Genomic DNA, 26,281 nt, shown 5'->3' on the forward strand with positions numbered 1-26,281 from the left:
CCTTTAGCCACCACACCAAACCACCTCTTGAAAAACCTTGAAAAGCAAATGGAGATTATATAAGAGATGCCTGGGAAGATTTGTGGGATTCCTCGAATTCTGCTGGCTGTTTGAAGTGATAGAAAAAGTCTTAAGCATAGCAAGGAAGTCAAAGGAAAGCAGACTTTTTTGGCAAAGTTCAAGTGACGAGAATACAAGACAAGGCAAGAAACAGGACCTTGGATAGCTCCAGATACCTTATGGCAGCTGAGTTTTTTCTCTGTTAAAATGATTGGCTTGATTAGTCAGTGCAATACCGGTTGAGCCTTTATCCCCATCAATTTCAGTATTTAAATGAAATTAACAAGTTTAGCATGTTCAAACCTAAAATGGTTACCAGATTAGAGTATTTTAAGTGAGTTGATTTAAGTGAGAACAATTAACCAGTGGAATGGCTTGCCTTCAGAAGCTGTAGGTGCTCCATCACTGAAGGCTTTTAAGAAGAGACTGGATAGCTTCTCTGGAATGGCATAGGGTTTCCTGCTTGAACTTGAGCAGGGCATTGGACTAGAACAGGGCTGTCAAGCTCCCGGCCCTTGGGCTGGATTCATCATGCGCTGGCCACGCCCACGCCCGGTTTAACGAAGTGGAAAAAAGTGTGACACCACCGTGACGATGTGAGTTTGACAACCCTGGACTAGAAGATCTCTAAGGTCCCTTCTAACTCTGTTATTCTGCTAAATTCTGATAAGTTTATTGTTGATTAGGATAGTGAACTTCAGATTAATATGCTGCTGCTTCAGGTTCAAATGACACAATGACTCAGAAACCTGCCTAAGGAAACTTCTGCAGCAGGAGCAAAATGTAACCGGGCACATTTTGGTGTCCATATTCCCATTGGCAAGTTATCACCACTGCAACACTCGTCTAGCATGGGAGCAGGAGGGGGTGCAAAGAAAGCATAGCCCTGAATGAGTCACCATGATTTCTTTCAAATAAAAGAAAGGAAAAGAAAAAAAAAAAAAGAGTAGCTGCTACAAGGCTCTGAAAAAACGATAAAGTCTTCCTTGTTTTATGGCGGCCTTCCCAAATATGATATGCCTTTATATAGTTTGGATGTCAGTTCCCAACCTCCCTAGCTGGCTGGGCTGAAGGGAGTTGCACCCTAAAATTTATCTATCCCTCCCGTCCTCTCTCTCTCTCTCTCTCCCTCCCTCCCCCCCTCTCTCTCCCTCCGTCCCTCTGTCCCTCCCTCTCTTAGTAATTTTTTAGATTTCTACACCAAAAGGCACTATTTAACTAATGCTGTTGATAAAAATGTTGCATTTTTGCTTGGTCATTAGTGAGATATTTGGAGGGATCACCATAGCAACTGGCATTTTGGGGGTCGTCATTGGAGCAGAAGCTGCCCGAAGATACAAGAAGGTTAACACCAAGGCTGACCCTCTTATCTGTGCTGTGGGCTTGCTCAGTTCATCTCCATGCATGTACTTGGCTATTATGCTGGCTGGGAAGAGCATTGTAGCTGCATATGTAAGTGACCAAAGAATTCATATATTTAATGGGCAACTTTCATTTTCACTTTAAAGAAGCCCCAGTTGACATACTGTATTTACCCCTCATGTTACTCTCTAGAAAAGGCTGGGAATTATGGAATCAAGAGTCCCATGCTTCTAGAGTATGTCAGCTAGTTGACAAACCATGTTAAAGTTCAGCCATTGACCACAGAGAATCTGCTGTTTTGATGGGCACCTTGAAATATTTAGGATTTAATGATTTGAGCCCTCAAGGTTGCGAGGGAAAGGACAGGAAGATTGCTAGAAAACAAATGAAATGTTATGATTTCAGCATTCGGTATACATTCAGCTAAAAGTATAGCCAGGGGATATGGCAGCTTGGAACGGATAAATATGGCATCAATTATTTGTCTGTAGTATCAGTTTATACTTCTAAGAGGGCATTGGATTGCCCTTCCAATCAACTCATGATGTACTAAGTCTCTTTCTCTCTCTGTGTATGTGTGTCTTCTTTAATATTTCAGATTTTTATTGCCCTTGCAGTGTTTTTTTTATCTTTAAACTGGGCCGTTGTGGCTGACATCCTCTTGGTGAGTTCAGTTCAACTGTCATTACTGTCATATTGATTTTGTTGATAATCCAATACTTCTATTCTTAGTTCTCCATGCTCTCTGTTTTCGCGTCCCGTCAGGCTCTACATCAGCAAGTACTGGGGAAGGGGGAGGGAGGCATGATGAAGGAGCGTGGAATGGCCTAACATGCACTTTGATACATGTTCACTCAAAAGCCAGTCTTGCTGTATCTCTCAGGGCGTCAGTCCTAGGAAAGCATGGCCTGATTTGCATCATAAAACTAAGCCATCTGCTGAAATTCTGTTACATATTGTTACAGAAGGAACCTACTGACCTGGTGTGTACCCAGACACACAAAGGCTCTTTGTGTTTACATAGGTTTACATATGAATAACCCATTCAATGTCCCTTGATGTTAAAGGGAGAGCTATAAAACCATATTAATAAATCTGTAGTGGCGTAATATATTATTCATGACTCCTCTGTTTTCCTGCCATGGTTGTCTCTGCTCTACTGTTAACAGAATCAGGATTTGTCAAAACAGCCTAGCTTCCTGTGTTTAAATTTTGCCTTGGGCTATTTAGAGGTTGGGTGATTTGTAGTTCACCGTATGGCAGCGACACAATCATAGTCATAATTTGTTGTGTTTTGCTAAGATGGCTTTAAGTTCAGGGGTACCCACTGGGGAGGGGGGCAAAAGTCCAAAATTGCAGTATAACCACACAATCAGGGTCTACCTCAGAAAGTATCATTCTCTTCTCTGAAGCAGAAGAGTTCACAAAATCTGTTGATCTGAGGACACGTGTGCATAAATATAATCTCTTAATCATGCCGGTGGTTACAGGTATAATGAAAATAATCATTATTTTATTTGTTATGTACATACAGTATTTTTCGGACTATAAGACACACTTTTTTTGCCTCCAAAAAGGGGGTAAAAATGTCTGTGCGTCTTATAGACCGAGTATTGCCAAAGCCCCGCCCACCCACCGGCTGTTTTTTTGGCCTATGCACGGCCCATTTTTGGGCCTTTTTTTGGCCTTTTTCAGGCCTTTTTTGACCCCTTTTCAGGGCTTTTTACAGCCTGTTTTTGAGGCCTTTTTTGGCGCGTTTTCCGGGTTTTTTTCAGCCTGCTTTTGTGTTTTTGGCCCATTTTTGAGGCTTTCAGCCCATTTTTGGGGCTTTTTTTTGGCCCGCTTAGGAGGCATTTTTTGGCCTGTTTTTTCTGAAAAAAGCCTCAAAAGCGGGCTGAAAAAAGCCCCAAAAATGGGCTGGAAAAAGGCTGGAAAAGGGCCAAAAAAAGGGCTGAAAAAAGGACCGAAAATAGGGTGCGTGGAGGCCAAAAACATTTTTTTTGTTGTTTTCCTCTTCTAAATTTAGGTGCGTCTTATAGTCCGAAAAATATGGTATCTTTTTTTGAAACTTTGCTATTTACAGACATTGTCATTTACAAAGTTAAGGCATCAACATGCACACCCATAGCCCACTCAGTTTATAACAATGCCAACCAAATCTACCTGTGATATTTGTTCTTTCCTTATGCAGGTAGTCCTCGACTTACAACCTTCCATTTAGCGACCGTTCAAAGTTACAATGGCACTGAAAAAGTGACTTAGGACTGTTTTTCACACTTATGACCGTTGCAGCATCCCCGTGGTCATGTGATGACAATTTGGATGCTTGGCAACTGGCATGTATTTAGGATGGTTGCAGTGTCCCAGGATCATGTGATGAAGTTTGTGATAAGCAGAGTCAATGGGGAAAGCTCACTTAACAACTGTGTTACTAACTTGATACCTGAAGTAATTCACTGAACAACTGTAGCAAGGAAGGTTGTAAAATGGGTCAAAACTCACTTAACAACTGTTGTGCTTAGCAACAGAGGTTCAATTGTGGTTGTTAAGTTGAGAACTACCTGTAATGCATTTCTGCCAACTGTTGACACAATTTCTTTGGGGGTTTTTTCAGTATGTCGTGAAACCCGCCTGTCAATCAACTGCACTTTCTCTTCAAATTTTTATGAGCCATTTGCTGGGTGATGCTGGCAGCCCCTACCTCATTGGAATTGTAAGTTATGGCAGGATTTGTGGACTAGATGGGACAGGGCTGGATGGATGGGTGACAAGAAAGCATGTCTTTGGTGGGATGAAAATAGAATAGAACAGAACGGAACAGAACAGAACAGAATTTTTTATTGGCCAAGTGTGATTGGACACACAAGGAATTTGTCTTGGTGCATACGCTCTCAGTGTACATAAAAGAAAAGATATGTTCATTAAGAATCATAAGGTACAACACTTAATGATAGTCATAGGGTACAAATAAGCAATCAGGAAACAATATCAATATAAATTGTAAGGATACAAGCAACAAAATTACAGCCATACAGTCATAAGGAAATACTGCAACATAAACTCATTTTATTTGGGTTTTAGAGACCCTTCCTATTGATGGATTAGCTTTCTAATAAACTAGAGTTGGATTTTGCTTTGGGAAAGTAGCAATCCTGGCTTTAAGGTTGTAGAGCTGTGAGGGCCATTCATCTCACTGCACCATTGAGCCATGATGGTGCAGTGGACAGAATGCAGGGGTGGGATTCAGCCGGTTTGTACCAGTTCAGGCGCTATGCCGTCCTATTTAGCCAGTGCACAAGCAAAGCACGTGCACAGAAGGCCGCGCGTATGCATGGAAGGCACGTGTGTGAGCTAAGTGAGCATGCGCATGCACACGCTCACATTTTCGGTGCTGGGGAGAACCGGTTGTTAAATTATGTGAAGCCCACCTTTGGTACTGCAGGCTAATTCTGCTGACTACCGGCTACCAACAGTTCAATAGTTTGATTCTCACCAGGCTCAAGATTAACTCAGCCTTCCATCCTTCCGAGGTCAGTAAAACAAGGATCCAGATTGTTGGGGGCAATATGCTGATTCTGTAAGCCACTTAGAGAAGGCTGTAAAGTACTGTGAAGTGGTGTATAAATCTAAGTGCTATGGATATTCCATAGCCATCATTACTACTGTGGAGGACAGGATCTGATTGTAAAATTCACCTTTATTCTTTGCCATGGGCTTTGGTATTCAAAAGGAATGGCAACTTTGCAGCCAGGACGTTTAAATTCATAACCAGCATTCAGATGTTTCTTTAGTTTTGTGAACATATGACAAATACAAATAACATGTTGAAAACAGCTGGGGAGATTTCTAACAATTTATATAATTCGATTTTTGCTGAAAGGAACAATGAGTATCTTAGGGGATTCTCAGCATTTCAAGGTTAATAGAAATCAGGAAACTGTACAGTTTGCTATAATTCTATATAATATTTCAAAATGTGAAGAACTGGAGAATGTAAATAGAGGCATGTAATTGAAAGAACTCTTCCCTTAACATAGGACTATTCCTACCCCCATTTCTACTTCTGTCTATTTTCATAACCTAACTCTGCCCAGTCTGCATTATCCTCTGTCACATATAGTCCTTATTTTCCAAAATATTGTCAGTGTGACTCCTGACATGGAGGGTTTGCCTGTGTTAGATATTCCAGAGATGTGATTTGGAATGTGAGATCACTTGCAGCTTGTACCTGATGGTGACATAAATCCTTTCAACCTATAGATTGCAAATACAATCAAGGTGTACCAAAGAGATAATTCCACTCTCTGGGATTTCCAGAGTCTGAAATACAGTTTTGTGGTTTGCATTTTTGTTGGTGTCCTCGGAGGAGGCTGTTTCCTCCTGACTGCTATTCATATTGAGGAAGATTCGAAGAAAGCTGCAGCACCAACAACACCACCAGCAACATCAGGGCAAGGTCAGTCTTTTTCTTTTAATTCGTAGAATGAGAACATGATATATTGAATGTGACTCTGGTTTTGCATTAAAATACCATGAAAACATAACTTAAATACTACTTTGCACCAAGACTGATATCATATCTGTCTGTCTATCTATCTATCTATCTATCTATCTATCTATCTATCTATCTATCTATCTATCTATCATCTGGGTCTGTCTATATTTGTCTCTCTGTCGCTATCATCTATCTGTCTCTATCTATCTATCATCTATCTCTGTCTATATCTATCCATCTATTATCTGTCTGTCTGTCTGTCTGTCTGTCTATCTATCTATCATCCATCCATCCATCCATCCATCCATCCATCCATCCATCCAGTTTATATGACCTCCCATCTATCCAAGAAACTCTGGGCCATAAATAAAATAAAAACATACACTTTCATTAAAACAAAAAAAAACCAACTATAACTGAAGCTCAATAAAAACACAAAACCACTATGCATACACATCCCTACCAGAGCTTCCATGCTAGCATCCAGACCCAATGTCTGGAGAAAGAATCACATCTTCATGTCCTTGGGACATGAAGGGTAGGGGCTGTACTTATGGGGAGGGCTGTTCCATAGGACAAGTGCCATAATAGAAAGAGCATACAGTACTTTTGGGAGCTGCCAGATAATTTTGTTTTATTGATGGCATCTGGAGCATACCCAGTCTGCCAGATCTGATGGGCAGGCCAAAATCACTGGGGAGAGACCATCGTGCAAATAAATTGGTACTATGCCATGCAGAGTTTTAAAGATGACAAATAGAAGCCTGAATTGCACTGGGAAGACAGTACAACTCAGATAGCATCTGTGTTATATGGCGTTGGCCACTGCATTCTGGACCAGTTGAAGCTTCTCGATAGTCTTCAAGGGCTGTCCCATGTAGAATGCATTGCAACAATCCAAATGGGGGATTACTAAGGCATGAGTGACCATGAGTAGAGCTTCCTGATCCAAGAATGGGGAGAACTGGAGGACAAAACCTATTTGTGCAGTAATTCTCCTGGCCATGGCTGCCTTGAGCAGGAGTTTTGAGTCCAAGAGAACCTCCAGATCTCTCACTCATTCAGAGTTAACAGTACAAAGCTACTAGATCTGAGGACCCCTACAACTCACAGTCATTCAATCTTTTTCAGAGTTGAGCTGGTCAGTTCTTCTCTATCCAGGTCATTCTTTCTCAATCTTGGCAATTTTTCCCATTCTGGAAGTTAAAATCCACACATCTTAAAGCTGCCAAGGTTGAGAACCATTGCCCTAGGCATAGGAAAGCATCTTGGCAGTGTGGGGTTGAGATGTCCAACTGATTATCATCAGTATATTCAAAATACTTACCTGTGTTGACAGATGATCTCACTCAGAGGTTTCGTGTAAATGTTAAATAAGACCAGACAGCATACCAAACTCTGCATAACCCCACATAGCAGAAGTCTAGAGTTGGACCTTCCCTCCCCACCTTTCTCCCCACCCCTCACTGAACAGCAACTGGAATGTAAGGAAGAGAAGTACCTGTCTCCCACTCCCAACCTTCTCAACGGGTCCACAAAGATACTATGATCAATCCTATCAAAAGCCATTAATAGATCAGGCAGGGCCAGAATGGATGCACTACTCCATCCTGCGTCTACCAGAAATCCTGTCAAAGATACAGATTAACAGAGTTGGAAGGGACCTTGTAGGTCATCTAGTCCAATCACCCTGCCTCAGCAGACCCCACACCATTTTTGACAGTCCCAGTCTCTTCTTGAAAGCTTCCAGTGATGAAGCACTCACAACTTCTGAAAGCAAGCTGTTCCATTGGTTGATTGCTCTCACTGTCAGAAAATTTCTCCTCATTTCTAGGTTGAATCTTTCCTTGATCAGTTTCCATCCATTATTCTTTGTCTGGCTGCCAGGTACTTTGGAAAATAGCTTGACCCCTTCCTCTCTGTGGCAGCCTCTCAAATATTGAAACACTGCTATCATGTCTCCCCTGGTACTTCTCTTCGCTAGAGTAGCCATGTCCAGTTCCTGCAACCGTTCATTGCCATCTCAGCGATATGTCCTGGCCTGAACCCTGACCGTCACAGGTCCAGATCATCTGCTTCCTCCAGAAACCTTTGGAGCTGTCAGCCTGCCACCTTCTCAACAATATTCCCTAAACTGGATAAACTAGAAACTGGACTACATTTGTCCAAACCATCAAAAACTCTTTTGAAGTGGTTTAGCTGCTTTGCAGTTTCTAGGAGTAAAGTTAGGGAAGTTAAAACAACATATAAATCCACTTGCAAAAGAATTTGACACTTTAAGTTGCTCCCTTACTAGGCATAGTCTTAGATATTGAGAAGGAGAGGCAGCATCAGAACTTCCAGTTATTAGGTGGTTTTCACCAACAATTAATCAAGATAGATGCAGACATAACAAACACATTTTTACAATATGCATTTAATATTGGGCTGGGGTAGGAGCTCAATGCACTGTGCAAACTGCCATTATGGTCCAGTTATTGTTTAATGTATTGTGGGAATTCAGAAAACAGGTCAGCTCAATAACCTGATTCTGTCTTTTCTGAACACAGCTATTTTTTTTTTCCTGGAGGGCTGACTGCATTCAGCTGCTGCAGTGAATGCAATAAAGTATCTTGTGCCATTTAAAATGTTGTTGATGTGGTGAATTGGAGCCTGTTGGGCTCATGACATTATCTATAGAGCTTTCCAAAGGAAGGCTGCATTCAGAACCTCTTGTACTCCAAAGACTTTTATCCTACATTCCAAGATTTCTTTCGTTAAATCTGGGCCAAGAAAGATCATACTGTAGCTCAGATGCACTGAAGGTTGATTAAAATTCACTTCTCAGCAGCTTTGGATAAAACTGGGAAAGATGGAGAGATGACCACTCTAATTTCAATTGAGAAATCTGCAGGTTTCTGATTTTCTTTCAACTTTCCAAGTAAAAAACAGAAGGGTTGCTCCTTTTTTGGGGAGCAGAGGAAAAAACTACAAGCTAATTGTTTTGGAAACAGATCAGGGGTGGGTTCTACTTACTTTTACTACCGGTTCGCAGCGGGAGCGTACCCAGCACCCTGGAACAGGGGTGAAATCTAAAATTTGTTACTACCGGTTCTGTGGGTGTGGCTTGGTGGGGGGAGGTAATGTGACTGGGTGGGCGTGGCCATTTTTTTTTTTACTTTTAAAACCATTTTTTCTACAACCTCTTCAGCGAAGAGGTTGTAAAAAATGCTTTCAAAAGGCTCTGACGATCCCAGCTGAGTTGCCTGATCGGCAGAGACTTTTTTTCTTTTAAATGCCTCTGACGATCAAGCAACTCAGCTTGGATCGTCAGAGGCATTTAAAAGAAAAAAACCCTCTAACGATCAGGCAACTCAGCTTGGATCGTCAGAGGTATTTAAAAGAAAAAAACCTTTTTTTTCTTTTAAATGCCTCTGACGATCCAAGCTGAGTTGCCTGATCGTTAGAGGCATTTAAAAGAAAAAAAGGGTTTTTTTCTTTTAAATACCTCTGACGATCCAAGCTGAGTTGCCTGATCATTAGAGGCATTTAAAAGAAAAAAAGTCTCTGCCGTTCAGGCAACTCAGCTTGGATCGGGAGAGGCATTTAAAAGAAAAAAAGGGTTTTTTTCTTTTAAAAGCCTTTGATGATCCCAGCTGAGCCCCGCGATCATCAAAGGCTTTTTTTTTACTTTTAAAAGCATTTTTTTGGCCGAAGAGGTTGTAGAAAAAATGCTTTTAAAAGTAAAAAAAAAGGCCTCTGATGATTGTGTGGCTCAGCTGGGCATGTGGGGGGGAGGGGCAGGGATTTTTGCTACTGGTTCTCCGAACCACCCGCCTCCATCACTATCGGATCCGGTGATCCTGTCCGAACCGGGAGCATTTCACCCCTGCCCTGGAAACCGCGAAAGACCGGCCTGCAGTGACTCTGCCAATGAAAATGGAGCTCGCAAGGGCTGTGGGTGGCCCTCCCAAGCTCTGTTTTTGCCGGCAGGGGTTTGCAAGAGGCAATCGCAGGCAAAAACAGAGCTCGGGAGCCTATTTTCATTGGCAGAGTGCTCGGGCCACCACAGGCGCCCCTGACACAAGTGACAATGAGCTGGCCATGCCCACCCCGGCCACACTCACTCCCCCAGGTCAAACACAATCCTGATGCGGCCCTCAATGAAATCGAGTTTGACACCACTGCACTATACCATAATCCGATGAAATATATCACAATGGGGTGCATTCATAGAACATACTAAAGCAAAAGTACACAAATTGCATAATCCAGTAAATTGCATGACCAGGCCACAGAGGTACAGATACTCCTCAGTTTACATCCACAATTAAGTCCAAAATTTCCATTGCTAAGTTAGGCAGTTGTTAAGTGAATTGCACCCCACTTTATGACAGCTGTTAAATGAATCACTGCAATTGTTAAATGAATCATGCGGTCATTAAATGTGTGGGTTGGGTTGCCATACAAATTTGTATAATGAATAAATAATAAAAGAGAGCCAGTTTGGTCTAATAGTGGTTAAGGCACCAGTCTAGAAAGTAGGAATCTGTGAATTCAAGTCCCACCTTAGCCATGAAAGCTGGCTGGGTGACTTTGGGCCTGTTGCTCTCTATCTCTCTCTCTCAGCCCAGCCTACCTCACAGGACTGTTGTTGTGGAGAAAATAGGAGGTGGAAAGTGTGTTGGATATTTTTGCCTTCTTGAGTCATCTGTAAAAATAATAAAAGTGGGAAATTAATATAATATAATATAATATAATATAATATAATATAATATAATATAATATAATATAATATTCCTCAAAATCTCTAGAAATTAAGCCTGAAGATGGGCAGGAGAGCCATTCTTGTTTCTTGGTAGAGAAGAACACAGATGTGGACAGCCAGGCTCTCTGGCTTAGAGAATCCCTTCTGTTTGCAATCTATTGTAGAAAAACACTTTTGTTTGTCTGAAATGGTCTTTCGCCCAGGCAATAAACAGCATTGTGTCTTCTGACAAAAGAGAGGCCCGATTTTCCAGTCCAGATTTTTCTGTGGAAGCAAATGTACTGGAGGCTGTGGATGGAGACTATTTTCTTGGAGCTCCTTTTATTTTTATGAAATGGGCAAGGAGTTTTAAGCCTCCCTTCATGCGACATTCAGCAGGTTTCCCAGACAACGAGACCCCTGAGTCTAAGGCTGTATAGTTTCCCACGGGCCTTGTCACTCAGGAAACAGGGCAGGAGGACCTGCCAAGGGCCATAATTGTTGGTATTTCCAGTAGGAAAGTATTTTGGACATTGCATTAATTTCAAAATCTTTGCTTGCCTCGTTTAAAAAAAGAAGAAGTCAAGCTGCCCTCCGAAACCACTTCAGAGAAATTAGCTGCAAAAAAACCCTCCCCATTTTGAGGGAGTACAAATCTTTTATTAAATGGAAATGATGGAGAATGTTAGTTTAGCATAGTTTAAAAATAAATAACCATTGGGATCCCTATTGTGGCACCCACGAGCTCACACATGTGCTCACACATGTCTATATTGGTACATACTAGCCCCCCCCGCCTGCCTCTTTCCACTTCGCTTTTTTTAAAAAACAAATTAAAGTTTATTTTAACTTTAAACCAAATTACACAGCAAGCTGCAGCCCACCACCTTCCAAAAACCATATTTATTTCTCAGAATGGCCTTGGATTTCACATAACCACCATAAGTATTGTTAGAGGATAAATATGGCGAGTGGATGCTGTCCAGTTTTTTTTTTGTAAATGTGCATACTTGACTTAAGGAAAAGTCTAAAGTGAATTTATAGGCATCTGTTACAAGCCATGATGGCATCACCCAGAAAAATATTTTATTTATTTATTTATTTTATTGAATTTCTATACCGCCCTACTCCTGAAGGACTCAGGGCGGTGCACAGCCATGAAATAAAACACATAGATATACAAAATTTAAAATCGAATAAAATGAATTAAATAAATTTGGCTGAATTAATACCCATAATTTAAAATACCCATAATTTTAAAATACATTAAAAATTTTAAATTTACACTTAAAAGGGAGAAGATTTAGGCGAGGCCAGCTTGATGAAATAAAAGCGTCTTCAACTCGTGGCGGAAGGTGCGCAGATCCGGAATCCTCCGTATCTCTGGGGGGAGCTCATTCCAGATCGTCGGTGCCCCCACAGAGAAGGCTCTCCCCTAGGGGCTGACAGCCGACATTGCTTGGCCGACGGCACCCGGAGGAGCCCCTCTCTGTGGGAGCGTACTGGTCGGTGGGAGGCTGTTGATGGTAGTAGGTGGTCCCGTAAGTAACCAGGTCCTAAGCCAAATATAACTCATATCTTTTGTGAGATATCATCAAATGTGTGTGGTCATTTGCCATCTTCCCCCAAAGACACACAACCGAAGTAAGCTGTGGGATATTTATTTATTTATTTGTATTCCATCTTTATTATTATTTTTAAATAACTCAAGCCACAAACATATCCCACACATCTTCCTTCCTCCTATTTTCTCCACAACAACAACACTGTGAGTTGGGTTGGGTTGAGAGAGAGTGAGTAACTGGGCCTTAGTCACCCAGCTGGCTTTCACGGCTAAGGCAAGACTTAAACTCACAATCACCTGCTTTCTAGCCTGGTGCCTTAACCACTAGACCAAACTGGCTGTCGAGCAGCGATAATAAACACCTTTCCTCATTTGTTCTTCAGTATGTTGGTTTCTGTAACCAACCACTTCTACTGTGGCAACCATTTTGTAAACTGGGCATGCTCCAATGGCAGCCCCTTTTCTATTGACTGCATTTATAGAGAGGTTTTGGGTCCCATGAAGTTTGGACTACTTTTGAGACTATTGGACATGTAGAGAAATGGCAGTTTCTTTGTTTTTCACTTATTTTTGACTCTTCTTGGAACCTCTTGTTTCAGGCATTGAGAACAAAAGCTATGACTTTCAGGGAGAATGGCAACCTGACATTTCTACCTTTATTCCCACTTCCGTTCTTGCAAAGAAGGAAAAGGCCTGAAATTGACACATCCTCCATGTTAAGTCGATGGTGACAGCGGCAACACTTCCATGATTGGACGTCTTGTCTTGGCATTGAAAATGTGCTCCAATTTCCTCATGTCAGAATCGCCATGAGAGCCTGCCAACCAAGGAATCTAGCGGGGGCAGAAGGCAGATCTGTCAAACAAGGGCTCTTCTTCTCCATATGCAACGTAATCATTATGAACCAGTTGAAACAATGGAATGTGGTTTGTCCTCTGTTTAAATTTGGAATACAGTAAAATGGTTGTTCCTCCTGCTGGGTGAGACTCTAGCTATGTGGAGAACATGCTTGTATATTTGGTGATGGATCCTTTGGGCTTTCATCTCAGGTCCCTCCCCAATCTTTGCAAACAAAATGTTTCCTCCTCATTACTTGTCAAATAAGGAAAGAAACGTAATAGAATAGAACAGAATAACGGAATTGGAAGAGACCTTGGAGGTCTTCTAGTCCAACCCCCTGCTTAGGCAGGAAACCCTATGCCACTTCAGACAAATGTTGTCCAACATCTTCTTAAAAACTTCCAGTATTGGAGCATTCGCAACTTCTGGAGGCAAGTTGTTCCACGGATTAATTGTTCTAACTGTCAGGGAATTTCTCCTTAGTTCTAAGTTACTTCTCTCCTTGATTAGTTTCCACCCATTGCTTCTTGTCCTGCCCTCAGGTGCTTTGGAGAGTAGCTTGACTCCCTCTCAGGAATCAATACACTCAGATAGTCCTTGATTTATGACCTTGACCACACCTGGGACCAGAATTTCCATTGGTTTTATTAAGTGAGTCATGCTCAATTTCATAACCTTTTTTTTTGCCATGGTTGTTAAGTGAATCACTACAGCTGTGAATCATGTGGTCATTAAGCAGATCCAGCTTCCCCCCCCCCCAGTGACTGCCTGTTGGAAGCTGGCTGGGAAGGTCACAAATGGTGATCACATGACCCTGAGATGCTGCTATTTATTGTCATAAATACATGCTGGTTGTCAAGTGCCCAAATTTTGACCACATGAAGCTGCAACAGCCATAAATGTGAGGAACTGTCATAAGTCACCTTTGTCAGTGCCACTGTGACTTCGAACAGTTGCTAAACAAATGACTGTAAGTGAAGTACTACCTGTAGACTTTCGGCATTGTCATTACAGGCAGGGCAAGCATTATTGTGTCATCTCAACCTCTCTTCAGAATCACATCATTATCTAATGTTTCTTCAGGCATTTTAGGTCTGTAGAAGCAAGTTGGCTAATGTTTGTTACCCCGAATGATAATATTTTAACGTCTGACGTCTTATCCCAGGGGTGTCAAACTCAAGGCCTGGGGGACAGATCCGGCTGGCAGGGTGCTTAAACCTGGCCCATGGGGCCACCCTAGAAACAGCAAAGGACCGGTCCACAGTGCCTCTGCTAGAGAAAATGGAGATTGGGAGGGCCATGTGCAGCTCCCCCGAACTCCGTTTTCACTGGCAGAGGGCAGCAGGAGGCCGTCGCAGCTGAAAATGGAGCTCTGGAGCCCGTTTTTGCTGGCAGAGTGCTTCGGCCACCACAGATGCCCCCAACACAAGTGATGTCAAGCTGGCCACGCCCACCCGGCCATGCCCACCCCGGCCCCTGAAGTAAAACACAACCCTAATGCGGCCCTCAATGAAATCGAGTTTGACACCCCTGTCTTATCCTTTTAACTATATTGTATTCAGTTTAATTTTGAACACCACTTTTGCATCTTGGAAACTAGGAACAAGGGTGGTGCACCGAAATATTTATATCATCCAGACTTAACAGTTGAAAAACGGCAGGATAAAAATATTTACGATACATAAATCAATGGACAAATGGTGCACTAGAAATCTAGCCATAGAACAGACTACGGTTTTATCTTTCCAGCGTTTGCAGACTGATGAGTCACAAGCAAGGTTTTATGTTCAGACTTAGGGCTCCATAAATCTGTTTTATATCTTGTGGTCCATAAGGCAATACAGAAAAACAACAGCCATCCAGATGCATTATTGTTGCACTCCATGAAGATGGATAGAAGATGCTTTTGACATGAAATGGTGAAGGGCGTTGGTCTTCTTATGGGGATTCTCACTACTTCCAGCAATAAGTTACAGTCGTAAGTGGAAGGAGATGGGTGACAGGAACGATGAAAAGATTAATAGTAATAGTAATGCAGCCTTAGTGAATAGTTTGACAGTGTTGAGGGAATTATTTGTTTAGCCGAGTGATGGCGTTCAGGAAAAAACTGTCCTTGTGTCTATTTCTGATATTCTGATATCTTTTCCATTCAGGTTTTAATTTCAGAACCATTGCATTAAATTAACCTTTCTATTACTACCAATGGGTGCATCCGGCTATTTGGATCTGCCAGCTCTACTTTTGTTGTCGCTGGTTTTATTAAAATTCTGATTCATCCAGCTGCCCTTTTCTAGTCAAACTGCCCTGTATTTTAAATTTCCCCAGCGTTGTTCTTCTTTTTTTGCAGAGTGAAATAGGAAAGGACCACAGGAGCAATAGGGCACAAAGAATCTGGGGATGGAGGAAGAAGGAGGCCCACCCTCTTCTGCAGAAAAAGGCCTGGCACTTACTCTCCAAGAACACTCTGCACATCCCTGCCTTATTTTTAAAGACCTAATTAAGAAATCTTTGAGAAGTCTCCAATGAATTAAATACTGCAGAAGGGTTAATTAAGGGAGCTCCCTGCGGAATTGGTTAATAGTTGTGCCGGAACAGTGAAGATTTCAATTACACAAGTGTTCCTTTTCCCCAAATAACCCAAACAGGTCACTTCAGTGAAATCAAAGAGCCTTTGCTGTTTCAAAAGGCTATAGGGTGGTTTTGTTTTTTTTTTGAAGAAAAATATATATTGAGAAATGATATTGTAGGAAGTTAGCACCCACCCCCAGGGGTGAAATCCAGCAGGTCTTGACAGGTCTAGAGAACCGGTAGCAGAAATATTGAGCAGGTCAGAGAACCGGCAAATACCACCTCTGGCTGGCCCCAGAGTGGGGTGGGAATGGAGATTTTGCAATATTCTTCCCCCAGGCGTGGGGAAGGAATGGGGATTTTGCAGTATCTTTCCCCTGGAATGGGGTGGGAATGGAGATTTTGCAGTATCCTTCCCCTGCCATGCCCACCAAGCCACACCACGCCACGCCAACAGAACTGGTAGTAAAAAAATTTGGATTTCACCACTGCCCAGCCTTCTCCTAGAAAAATGAGACATTTTAGGAAATATTAAAAGGGCAGAATATTTCCTCTAAAAGGGAGGCAGAAACTCAGTCCCCTCCACCTTTGTCAATGGGCCATTAAGGCCTGGACCAGTCTATTCTACATAACAAAGATCTACCTCCTTCAGGCAGAGCCATAGTAGGAATTGCCCAAAGCACCCCCAAAATGCAATGCACGGCAGGCCCTGTGCACGCGCCCCATCCACACGTCCCACCCCATGAATGCAGGGGCGGGTGGCCCAGACACTCCCCGCCTCCGCGCATGTGTGGCAGAGACCCGAAGACCAGCTGGCTGGCGGGAGGCATGCGTGCATGCGTGGCAGGGTTGAATTGGGGCAGCAGGTTGCGTGCCCACAGAAAGAGTGCTGCGTGCCACCTCTGGCACATGTGCCATAGGTTCACCATCATGGCCTTATACCATTTTAGACAAATGGTTGTCCAATCTCTTCTTAAAAACTTCCAGTGTTGGAGCATTCACAACTTCTGGAGGCAAGTCGTTCCACTGATTAATTGTTCTTACTGTCAGGAAATTTCTCCTTAGTTCTAGGTTGCTTCTCTCCTTGATTAGCGTGTTCTGCAAATATTATTTTTCTTTTCACCACCACTTCGGCACTGCTTTCTTCTTCCATCTACTGTAACTCACCATTCCTTCAAAATTGTTTGATGCAATCCTAAACTTTGACAAAAGTGATTTAGAACTGGTGCTTGTACTTATGAGCTTTGCAGCTTTCCCATGGTCACACGATCAAAATTCTGGAGCTTGGCGACCAACATGTATTTAGGATAGTTGCAGTGTCCCGAGATCATGTGATCACCATTTGCGACTTTCCCAGCCATCTTCCGGCATGCAAAATCAACGGGGGAAGCCAGATTCACTTACCAACCATGCAATTCATTTAATAACCACAGAGGTTTACTTAACAACCATGGCAAAACATGCAAAACCAGGCAGAGCTCATTTTTAACCACTGTCTTGCTTAGCAATGGAATTTCCGGCTCCAATTATGGTCATAAATCGAGGACAGTACAGATCATTTTATAGGCCGACCTATAATAAGGGCATGTTGATGAATTGGTCTCATGGTAACAATCACGACTCCATTTCCCATTCATCAAAAAGCAGAGCTATATTCTCCCATTAAGCAATATGTGAGCTTGGCGGAATGCATCTATCAAAGAGAACGAGTAAGCCCTCTGATACCTATCATTTTGCCCTCTCCTTGTGGAGGCTATCCGTAACAATATAGCCCTGTGCCCCTGGCACTTAATTAATTCCTGACTTGCCTCAGGTTCTTGGTTTAAAAAGCGACTCTTCCATTATTGTGACCTAGATCTTCTTCCCTTCTTTTCCTCTTTTTATGTGGTATAATCAACAGGGCCACTGAATCTACTGTGCAATATCTTAAACCCGTAGCCGAAAACAGCCTGGGAACTACTAATCCATTGGAAAAACTAATTTATCCAGGCCCTTGGTAAACCAGGTGATGCCAGAGATAAAGGGAGGGAACAGCAGGGGTTCCCCCCCCCCCAGAAAAGGAAGCCTCCTCTTCTGAATCCCTTCCCCTTCATACATCATACCTGTAATGGAATACCTGGCTGACCTTGGGGAAAGTGGGGGGGGGAAGAGTTGCTGCCTAGGAAACAATCCGATAAGAGGGGCAGAAGCCCCCAGTGGCTTAATAGTCAGAGAAAGAAACCTAGAAAAAAACTCACACTAATGGACCAAGCAAAGTGGTGGTGAGAGGTTTTTTACTTTCAGACTTTATAACGTTCTGTTAATGTAACTGCATAATAAAATGGATGTAGCTCACCTAGATGCGTTTCCTGTCTTGTTTAACTGGGGTGGTTGTGGTGAAATGGAAGCTCTTGAACTCCATGTCTTGAACTGATTGGTTATCTAACAGGTCTTCATTGAAGCTCTGAAGGCCAGGTAAGGTCTATGAGTCAGAAGTTGTTGATCTGCAGTATAGGAACATGGCACATATTTTGACAGTAAAAAAAGCTGTTGGGGCTCAAAATATGAGTCCCTCAATTTTCTTCAAAGTTGCTACACCTCATGAGCCAGTGAGCCACAAAACTGCAGTTTGAGATGTTCCCTCTGCATGGTAATTAGCCCCTAAGTACTGGACTGGTTTTAATACCATTACTCAAGGCTGCCACAATTTACAACATATTTGCCAGAAGCCAGGATTTACTTCTGGTTTCTAGCAAAAACTGTTCCATAACAAACAATGGGTTTGCTCAACGACCGCCGTGTCCACTTAACAACCATCACATTCACTGCCACAGAAAAGGTTGTGAAATCAGGTGTGGTCATTTGATTATCCATTTTACGACCATCACAGCCTATGACCAAAATTGCAGTCTCAATTATGTTCATAAGTCAAGGACTACCAGCATATAGAATGTATTCTATATTCTGTGTTCCAGGGATCAATATAATAATATAATAAATGTAATCTAGTTAACATAACATAAAACATAACATATAACATAGCATAGCATAGCATAGCATAGCATAGCATAGCATAGCATAGCATAGCATAGCATAGCATAGCATAACATAACATAACATAACATAACATAACATAACATAACATAACATAACATAACATAACAATATTGTCCCTTATTTTTAGGGACAAGAAATAAACTAGAAATAGAATTATACCTCCCCGTTCCCAGAGAAACCTTAAACCATGGTAGTCCTTCCTGTTAAGGTGAATTGGTAGGCAGCAGGGGTGAAATCTACTTACCTTCCCTACTGGTTCGGAAGTGTGCATGTGTCATGTGCAAGCAGGGACCCTCTGCACAGGCGCAGAGGGTAAAAAACAGGTTACTTCCTGGTTAAAACCAGGAAGTAATGATGACTGGGCTGGTGGGCGGAGCCTCGCGCTGCCATCGCTATCGGTTCGACTGAACCGATCCGAACCTGTAGCATTTCACCCCTGCTCTTGTCTTCTGGCAGCTCTTCTCATACGTGCACTAGGAACAGGCTCCTCCTATTCCTCTGCCTCTCTACTGTCAGCCTCTGGAGGCTCCAGAGTCCGCACATCACTCCCTGATGGCCCTGGCCCCATCTCTGCCTCCGATGCAGAGCCCTGATCCGGGCCTTCCCCAACCTCCAAAGGACTGGCCCATGTTCTTCCTCAGCCTCATAGCTGTCTGACTCCTTTGCCAGCTCCGCAGGCTGCTGGCGGACCACAAGATCACCACAGGACAATTTGCTGTGGGACAGGAGTTACACTAATAATGGTGGAATAGAATAATAAAAGGAAGGATACAAAAGGAAGGACAGAATGGAATGTGAATGACAGAAATTAAAATATTTTTTTATTTATTTTCAATAATTAAATTGAATTGTTAAGTTGTCCTGTGGTAAGTTGTCTTACGGCAAGTTGGCCATGGCGAGTTGGCTGCAGCGAGTTGAGATGGCCGCAAGTTGGCTGTGGCAAGTCATCCCATTCCATTAGCAAGAGTGGTCTAAATGGAAGTGGCTAGGATGAATTGGTCATGACTGACTTTAAATCTTTAAACATTTTTGCATTATAAGTCTGTATGTCTGCATAATTATATATAATTTACTGTTTTTATCCTAGAGAGTAAACTGAACAATTGAATCCATAAATATTTTTTGGCAGTTCTTAATAGTTCTCTCCATCTTTTGAAAGCCCCTAATTAGCAATTTAATTAATTGCATCAGATTGCTGGTACTTTGTTATTCCAAAGTGGGTATGTTTTTTCCACTCCTCCTCCTTTCAAAATATAAAATAAGCTTTTCTTATCTATTATCTATGTCAACATCTTCATATGCCATGATGGTACTTTAGAACCATTTTTACAAACCTCCAGACGTCTAGACTTCAGTTCCCAGAATTCCACCAGCCAGCATGGTCATTGCTGAGAATTCTGGAAGTTGAAGTTTGTAGCATCCACACTGGAGAAGACTACTTTATAAAGTTAACAGAGCACAACTTCAATTTGCTTACAGTTAATAAAACCTGAAATCCAGGAAAGGGATAGAAGACTATATTTTGCAATATATATGTTAAATTGCGGGTGGTTGCTTCCTTCCGCTGGCCTGGAACTTTTTGTTATTCGTTGGTGAACGGGGAGGTCTGGTCCTTCTGGAAACTGGCTGGGATGCCCTGCAGGCTCTTGCTATGTGCCCTTTTTTCTCACATCTCTGGCAAATAGCATCCCGGAACCTGCACTTGGCCCGTGGGTGGTTGTCTTCGCATCCCGAGCATCAGGCCTCTTTTTTCGCTTGTTGCCTCTCTTTACGTTCGGACCGGAGGTGATGGACTTCATCTTCGTCTTCTTCCTCCTCCGATTCTGACTCCACTTTCTCATAATGCACTGATGCCTCATCCTTTACTGGTGGTCCGTTTTTCATTTTTTTTCATAGCCGCCACAGATTTCTGGGACGCTTCGGTTGCTGATGCCTCTTCCAGAGCCTCCTTGAATGTAATCTGAGGTCTGGCTAGCAACCTGCTCTGCAAGGTGAGGTCTCTCAGTCCCAGCACCAAACGATCCCTCATTGCCTCTTCCAAATTCAAGAAGTCACATGCGGCGGCTATCTCTCTTAATGTTGCCACGAACACACTGATTGACTCTCCCTCTCTCTGATCCCTCCGGTAAAACTCATGCCTTCTTACCAGAGAGGATGCTTGCAGCACATAGTGAGTCTTCAGTATTTCCTGTAGCGTTCTCCAGGTCATTGTTCTCTGGTTGGCCGGGGCGGCGAGTGCCTTTGCCATTTTAAAAACTGCCGGTCTGCAATGGGTGAGGAAAAGGGCTCTTTTCCTCTGTTCTGACAAGCTTAATAAGTCGTTCGCCTCCATGAACATATAGAAACGCTCCATGTAGGCATCTCGGTAACCAATGATCTGACCGGTGTGGTGTAGTAGATCTGATAGTTGTTGATTGCTTGGAGTTCGCTGTACCGTCCTTTTCTTCAGGATCCCACCTTCGTCGCCAGTGTTAAATAGCGGGCGGTTGAAGAAAGGACTTGATACAAGTATACTATCAATGCTTTATTTAAGCTCCATAAAAGCAATGGCAATTCCAGCCGTGGCAGCCCTTTTTAAACCGGAGCTGTCCGCGGCTTCAGCCACTGTCATTTCTCTAAATTTCCCGCTCTCAGGATTAATTCCTGATTGGCTCATTTAAACTGTCACTTAATACTCAACAATATATATAATATATGTTCTATATAACTAGAATATAACTCTGAATTTAAATAGCTGCCAAATATACCCGTGATGGTGAACCTATGGCATGCGTGCCACAGCTGGCACGTGGAGCCCTTTCTACAGGCACGTGAGCCGTCGCCCAGCTCAGCTCTGACCAGCTGATTTTCAGGATGCGGTGTGTGTGTGTGCGCATGTGGGAGACGTGTGTGCATGTGGGGGGGGGGTTCGTACATGCATGCGTGGGGGCAGGGGAAGCACAGGGAGTTGCGGCGCGCCTCCCACGGCCCATTTTTGGGCCCAGGAGGCTGCAGGGAGGCCTACTAGGCCCAAAACAGGGGGCATGCACGGGGGAGGGGAGAACATGGGGGTCATGTGCACATGCGCAGGGTGGCTCGTATTGCATTATGGGTGGCGGCATGCGTGCACTCTGTTGCACACATGCACACTTTCAGTACATGACGAGAAAAAGGTTAGCCATCAGTGAATTATACCATTCTGGTCTCGTTTTATCACAGATCATGTGCTTATAATTAAGTACAGCACAAGTATAGGATAAAAATAATATTGAAGCAAACTGCAATACAATACATTATAAAATAGATGGTAAAATATAAAGAAATAAAGAATAAAGAAATATATTGTAAAATATAAAGAAAGGAGCCTCTAGAGCAGTATTTCTCAGCCTTAGCGAGTTTAAGATACATGGACTTCAACTCCCAGAATGCCCCAAGCAGCAGAGCTGGCTGGGGAATTCTGGGAGTTGAAGTCCACATATTTTAAACTCGCTAAGGTTGAGAAATACTAGTACTAAAATAAAAGATTTGTAATAATACATCACAAATATCAACATGTCTGCATTAATAAGTAAAAGAAATACAAATGCCTACACAATACCCAAGTGTGCTGTTGTTCCCTCACCTTTTTCCATCTCATTTTTTTACCTTTGTTTTAAAGTCAATTTAAAACACACGAAGCTGCCATGTTTCAAAGCAAATGATCAGCCTGCAGCATCATTTTTACTAAAAAGAATATCTGACAGCCACAAATGGGCCCCATGAGATTGTTTTTTAGAACATTGGTGGGGAAAAAAGAAGAGGTCATTTTATCATGTTCTGGTGGACTTGCAAAACAACAGAAAATACACACAATGATGCCAAGAATTTTAAAGATAATATTCAGTTGAAATGGAGCAGGAGTATCAAACTCAATTTCATTGAGGGCCGCATCAGGGTTGGGTTTGACCTCCGGGGGCTGGGGTGGCCATGGCCAGAATGGCCTTGGCCAGGTCAACATCACTCATGTCGGGGATACCTGTGGTGGCCTGAGTGCTCTGCCAGTGAAAACGGGCTCCCAAGCTCCGTTTTTGGCTGCCCCAGCCTCCTACAACCCTCTGACAGTGAAAATGGAGCTCGTATGCGGCCCTCCCAAGCTCCATTTTCGCTGGCAGAAGGTTGCAGGAGGCCAGGGCAGCCAAAAACGGAGTTCGGGAGCCCGTTTTCGCTGGCAGACGCACCGCAGGCTGGTCTTTCACTGTTTCCAGGGTGGCCCCGGAGGCCGGATCTAAGTACCCCACGGCCCAGATCCGGCCCCTGGGCCTTGAGTTTGACACCCCTGAAATGGAGCTTTTTTCAGGACTAATGGATAGATAATTTTGAAAAGTTACGGAAGATTGTTTTATATCTATATACAATTGCTATAAGATTATTATGGAATGGATTATTATGGATTATTCCAAAAATGGAAACACACTGAAATACCCACAATGGAGGGATGGCTGATGAAAAGGATAGAATTGGCAGAGATGCCAAAATTGATTTGTTTGATTAGAGAAAGAACAATAATTATATTATTAGCGACTGGAAACCGCTGATGGTTTTTTTGCTGAAAAAAGAAAAGAAAAAAAAATGAAGCTGTGATTTGTGTGTTTGGTGATCAGAACGGTAGACTATGGAAAGAAGGGAAATTATTTTGTAATCCAAGGATAAAGCTAAGTAAGAATAATAGGGAAGGTCCTGTGGAAGAGTAGTTAAAACAGATGTAGAAAGTTAGCACCCACCCCACCCCTAGAAGAATGAAATATTGTGAGGAATATTTTAAAAAGGTAGGATAAAATATTTCCCTAAAAGAAAAATAAAAAATCTTAAGGAAGACAAAAACTCAGAACCCCAGCTCCCTGCCCCCAAGCAGATAGTGAGCTGGGGCAGCTTTTAGAAATGCAGATTTGGTAATCCATTACTCCCATTACTTCAGCAAAGTCTGAACAAAGTCAGATTAGCCCTTACCCAAGAGCCAAAAGCCACAAATATTGCATCACCCTCAGAATCGTCAACCAAATTTAGCTCAGACAAACACCTAGGATTTGTACTTTGCCTATAGAGCCAGCTGCTCTAACCCTTACATGGCACCATGGGAGTCTCACAACAGCCAATAGATAAGGTGACCAGATTTTAACATTGGTAAAGAGGGACATTGTGGGCGTGGCTTATTTTGTGGGCGTGGCTAGCTGGTCATGTGACCGGGTGGCCATGGCTATGTCTATAGGGTAAGGTGAACAGATTTTAACATTGGTAAGAAGGACACCATTGTGGGTGTGGCTTATTGTGTGGGCGTGGCTTGGAGGCCATGTGACTGGGTGGGCGTGGCTACCTGGTCATGTGACCGGGTGGCCATGGCTATGTGTATAGGGACTACTCAGAGGGCTGAAAAGTCATTTCTGACAGGTCCTCACACTTTTGACTGGTCCTCACACTTATGACCATCCTCACATTTATGCCCGTGCAGCATTCTAAACAACCATGTCACTCATTTCACAACTGCTTCTCTTCAACAAGGTGACAAGATAGGGCAAAAATGTAAAATGTGAGGACAGTCGTAAGTTCGAGGACTGGTCAAAAGTGTGAGGACCAGTCAAAAATAACTTTTTCAGCCCTCTGAGTAGTCCATATGCACAAAAGGACTAACCAGAGGGCTGAAAAAAGTCATTTCTGACAGGTCCTCGCACTTTTGACTGGTCCTCACACTTATGACCATCCTCACATTTATGCCCATGCAGCATTCTTAACAACCATGTCACTCATTTCACAACTGCTTCTCTTCACCATGATGACAAGATAGGGCAAAAATGTAAAATGTGAGGACAGTCGTAAGTTCGAGGACTGGTCAAAAGTGTGAGGACCAGTCAAAAATAACTTTTTCAGCCCTCTGAGTAGTCCATATGCATTAAAGGATTACAGCAATAGAGAGGGATGAAGGAATGGAAATTAGAGTAGGAGTGAGGGTAAGAGAGGGAGGAAGAGAGGAGGAGAAGGAGAAAGAAAGAGGAAGTAGGGAGGAGAAAAAGAGGGTGGGGGGAAGAGAAAGTAAGAAGGAAAGAAAAGACAGAGGTGGTAGGTTTGAGGAGAAAGATTGCTGTACAATAAAAAAGATGAAAGGGAAGAAAGCCAACCCCAAGCAAATATAAAGATATTAAGATAAAGAATGAATTGTTAAACTTTAAAGAATAAAAGAGAACAAATATGAATAAATAGCAATAATTAGAAACACACATACAAACATACAATGTATTTTCTTTGAACAGAATATTTGGTTGGTTCACAAATTTAAACAGCGTTTAGTCATTTCAATTAAATTTACAATTTCTATATTTCCTTTTTGCCATATTTATTCCTCATCTATTTTTTTAAAAAACCAATATTACCCTTCATCCTCATCTCTAATCTTAATCAAATTCAATTTTTCCCTTCTATTCTATATTATACCCCTTCCCATTGTCATCTATTTTTATATCCATCCTCACATTGTTTAATTATGTAATTATGTAATACAGTTGTTTAATACAAATTCAACATTTTAATATAAATCAATTAGTTATAAAACTATCTTTTTTGTATATTAATCAATATGAACATGAATATTCCAATTATTTCCATGCAATCCAATTTCTTACAAATCAATTAATTATATTTACCAATAATAATAAACCAAATAATTTCTCCCATATATTCCTCCGAACCACAACTTAACCATTTCTGCTTTCAACACAATATACAATTAATAGTATCTCAATTATTACAATTCCCTAGTTAAATACAGCTTTTTTTCCTTTGTGTTTTAAAATCTTGAACTCTCCTCCTAAATTTCCCATTGTTTGCAGTTTTTCACCTACCTTTTTTGGGGAGGAAAAATAAAAATAAAAATAAATCTCTCTCTGCCTCATTTTGTCACGCTGCACCAAAGACCCTGGTTTCGGTTTCGTTTCTGAAGCTTAGCTAGGGGAAAAAAAAACTGCTTTACACTGATTGCCTGTAGGGCGGCCCTTTGAAGCCCCGGGCAAGAGTTTAAACAGTTTTTTTTTCTTCTAGCCATCAGCTGGGGCTCAAGAAAAATCGGGACTTTTTTGAAACGCCGCGGGACGCGGGACAAATTGCTCAAAAGCGGGACTGTCCCGCCAAAAGCGGGACGTCTGGTCACCTTACCAATAGAATACATGTTCTTGCACAGGAACAGGAAGCTCAAGTGCAAAGCCCAAGAGAAGGTATAAAAAACCCCTCACTCTTAACTCCATGTGATCAGCTGCACCAAAACCACAAATAGGTGCTTCTGTTCATCAATAAGTGGACCCTCTTTCCAATCAGCCTCCAGCCTCCATTTTGTCTCCAGTGCTTTTCTCCCGGCTTTGAACTGAACCAGATGGATCTTTCTTCCAACACACATAATAATTTTAAAGTTGAGACTACTGGAGAAGGAACCAGCAGTTTTCAGACTAGAGGGAATTGTTATAGAAATGTACCTCCACAGCCTCTTGAAGTCATCAAGTATTAGTTAACTGAGGAAAGCAAGTGGAAAAAAATCTGAACTCTGGAGCATTGAAATAAATGTATTAACCTTATGGCTTATGTATACTGCTGAGAGCAGTCAGCTGTTACCTTGAAAACTTCATTTTTGTTT

The 26,281-nt window shown here is 42.3% G+C and overlaps 1 protein-coding gene across 1 annotated transcript in view; it reads left to right on the plus strand.

Moving 5' to 3' along the window:
* The window catches only part of LOC117667739 (protein spinster homolog 3-like), a 29,619-nt gene extending 16,439 nt beyond the window's left edge, over positions 1–13,180 (plus strand). The window contains exons 8-12 of the mRNA XM_034421338.3: positions 1,323–1,512; positions 2,021–2,086; positions 4,037–4,135; positions 5,683–5,878; positions 12,807–13,180. Of these exons, the coding sequence (XP_034277229.1) occupies positions 1,323–1,512; positions 2,021–2,086; positions 4,037–4,135; positions 5,683–5,878; positions 12,807–12,904 (649 nt within the window). The 3' untranslated portion in view covers positions 12,905–13,180. The remainder of the gene's footprint in view (positions 1–1,322; positions 1,513–2,020; positions 2,087–4,036; positions 4,136–5,682; positions 5,879–12,806) is intronic.
* Positions 13,181–26,281: the final 13,101 nt, after the last annotated feature.

This window comes from Pantherophis guttatus, chromosome 1 (genome assembly GCF_059756535.1).
Source record: "Pantherophis guttatus breed Tessera chromosome 1, ASM5975653v1, whole genome shotgun sequence".
Lineage (NCBI taxonomy): Eukaryota > Metazoa > Chordata > Lepidosauria > Squamata > Colubridae > Pantherophis > Pantherophis guttatus.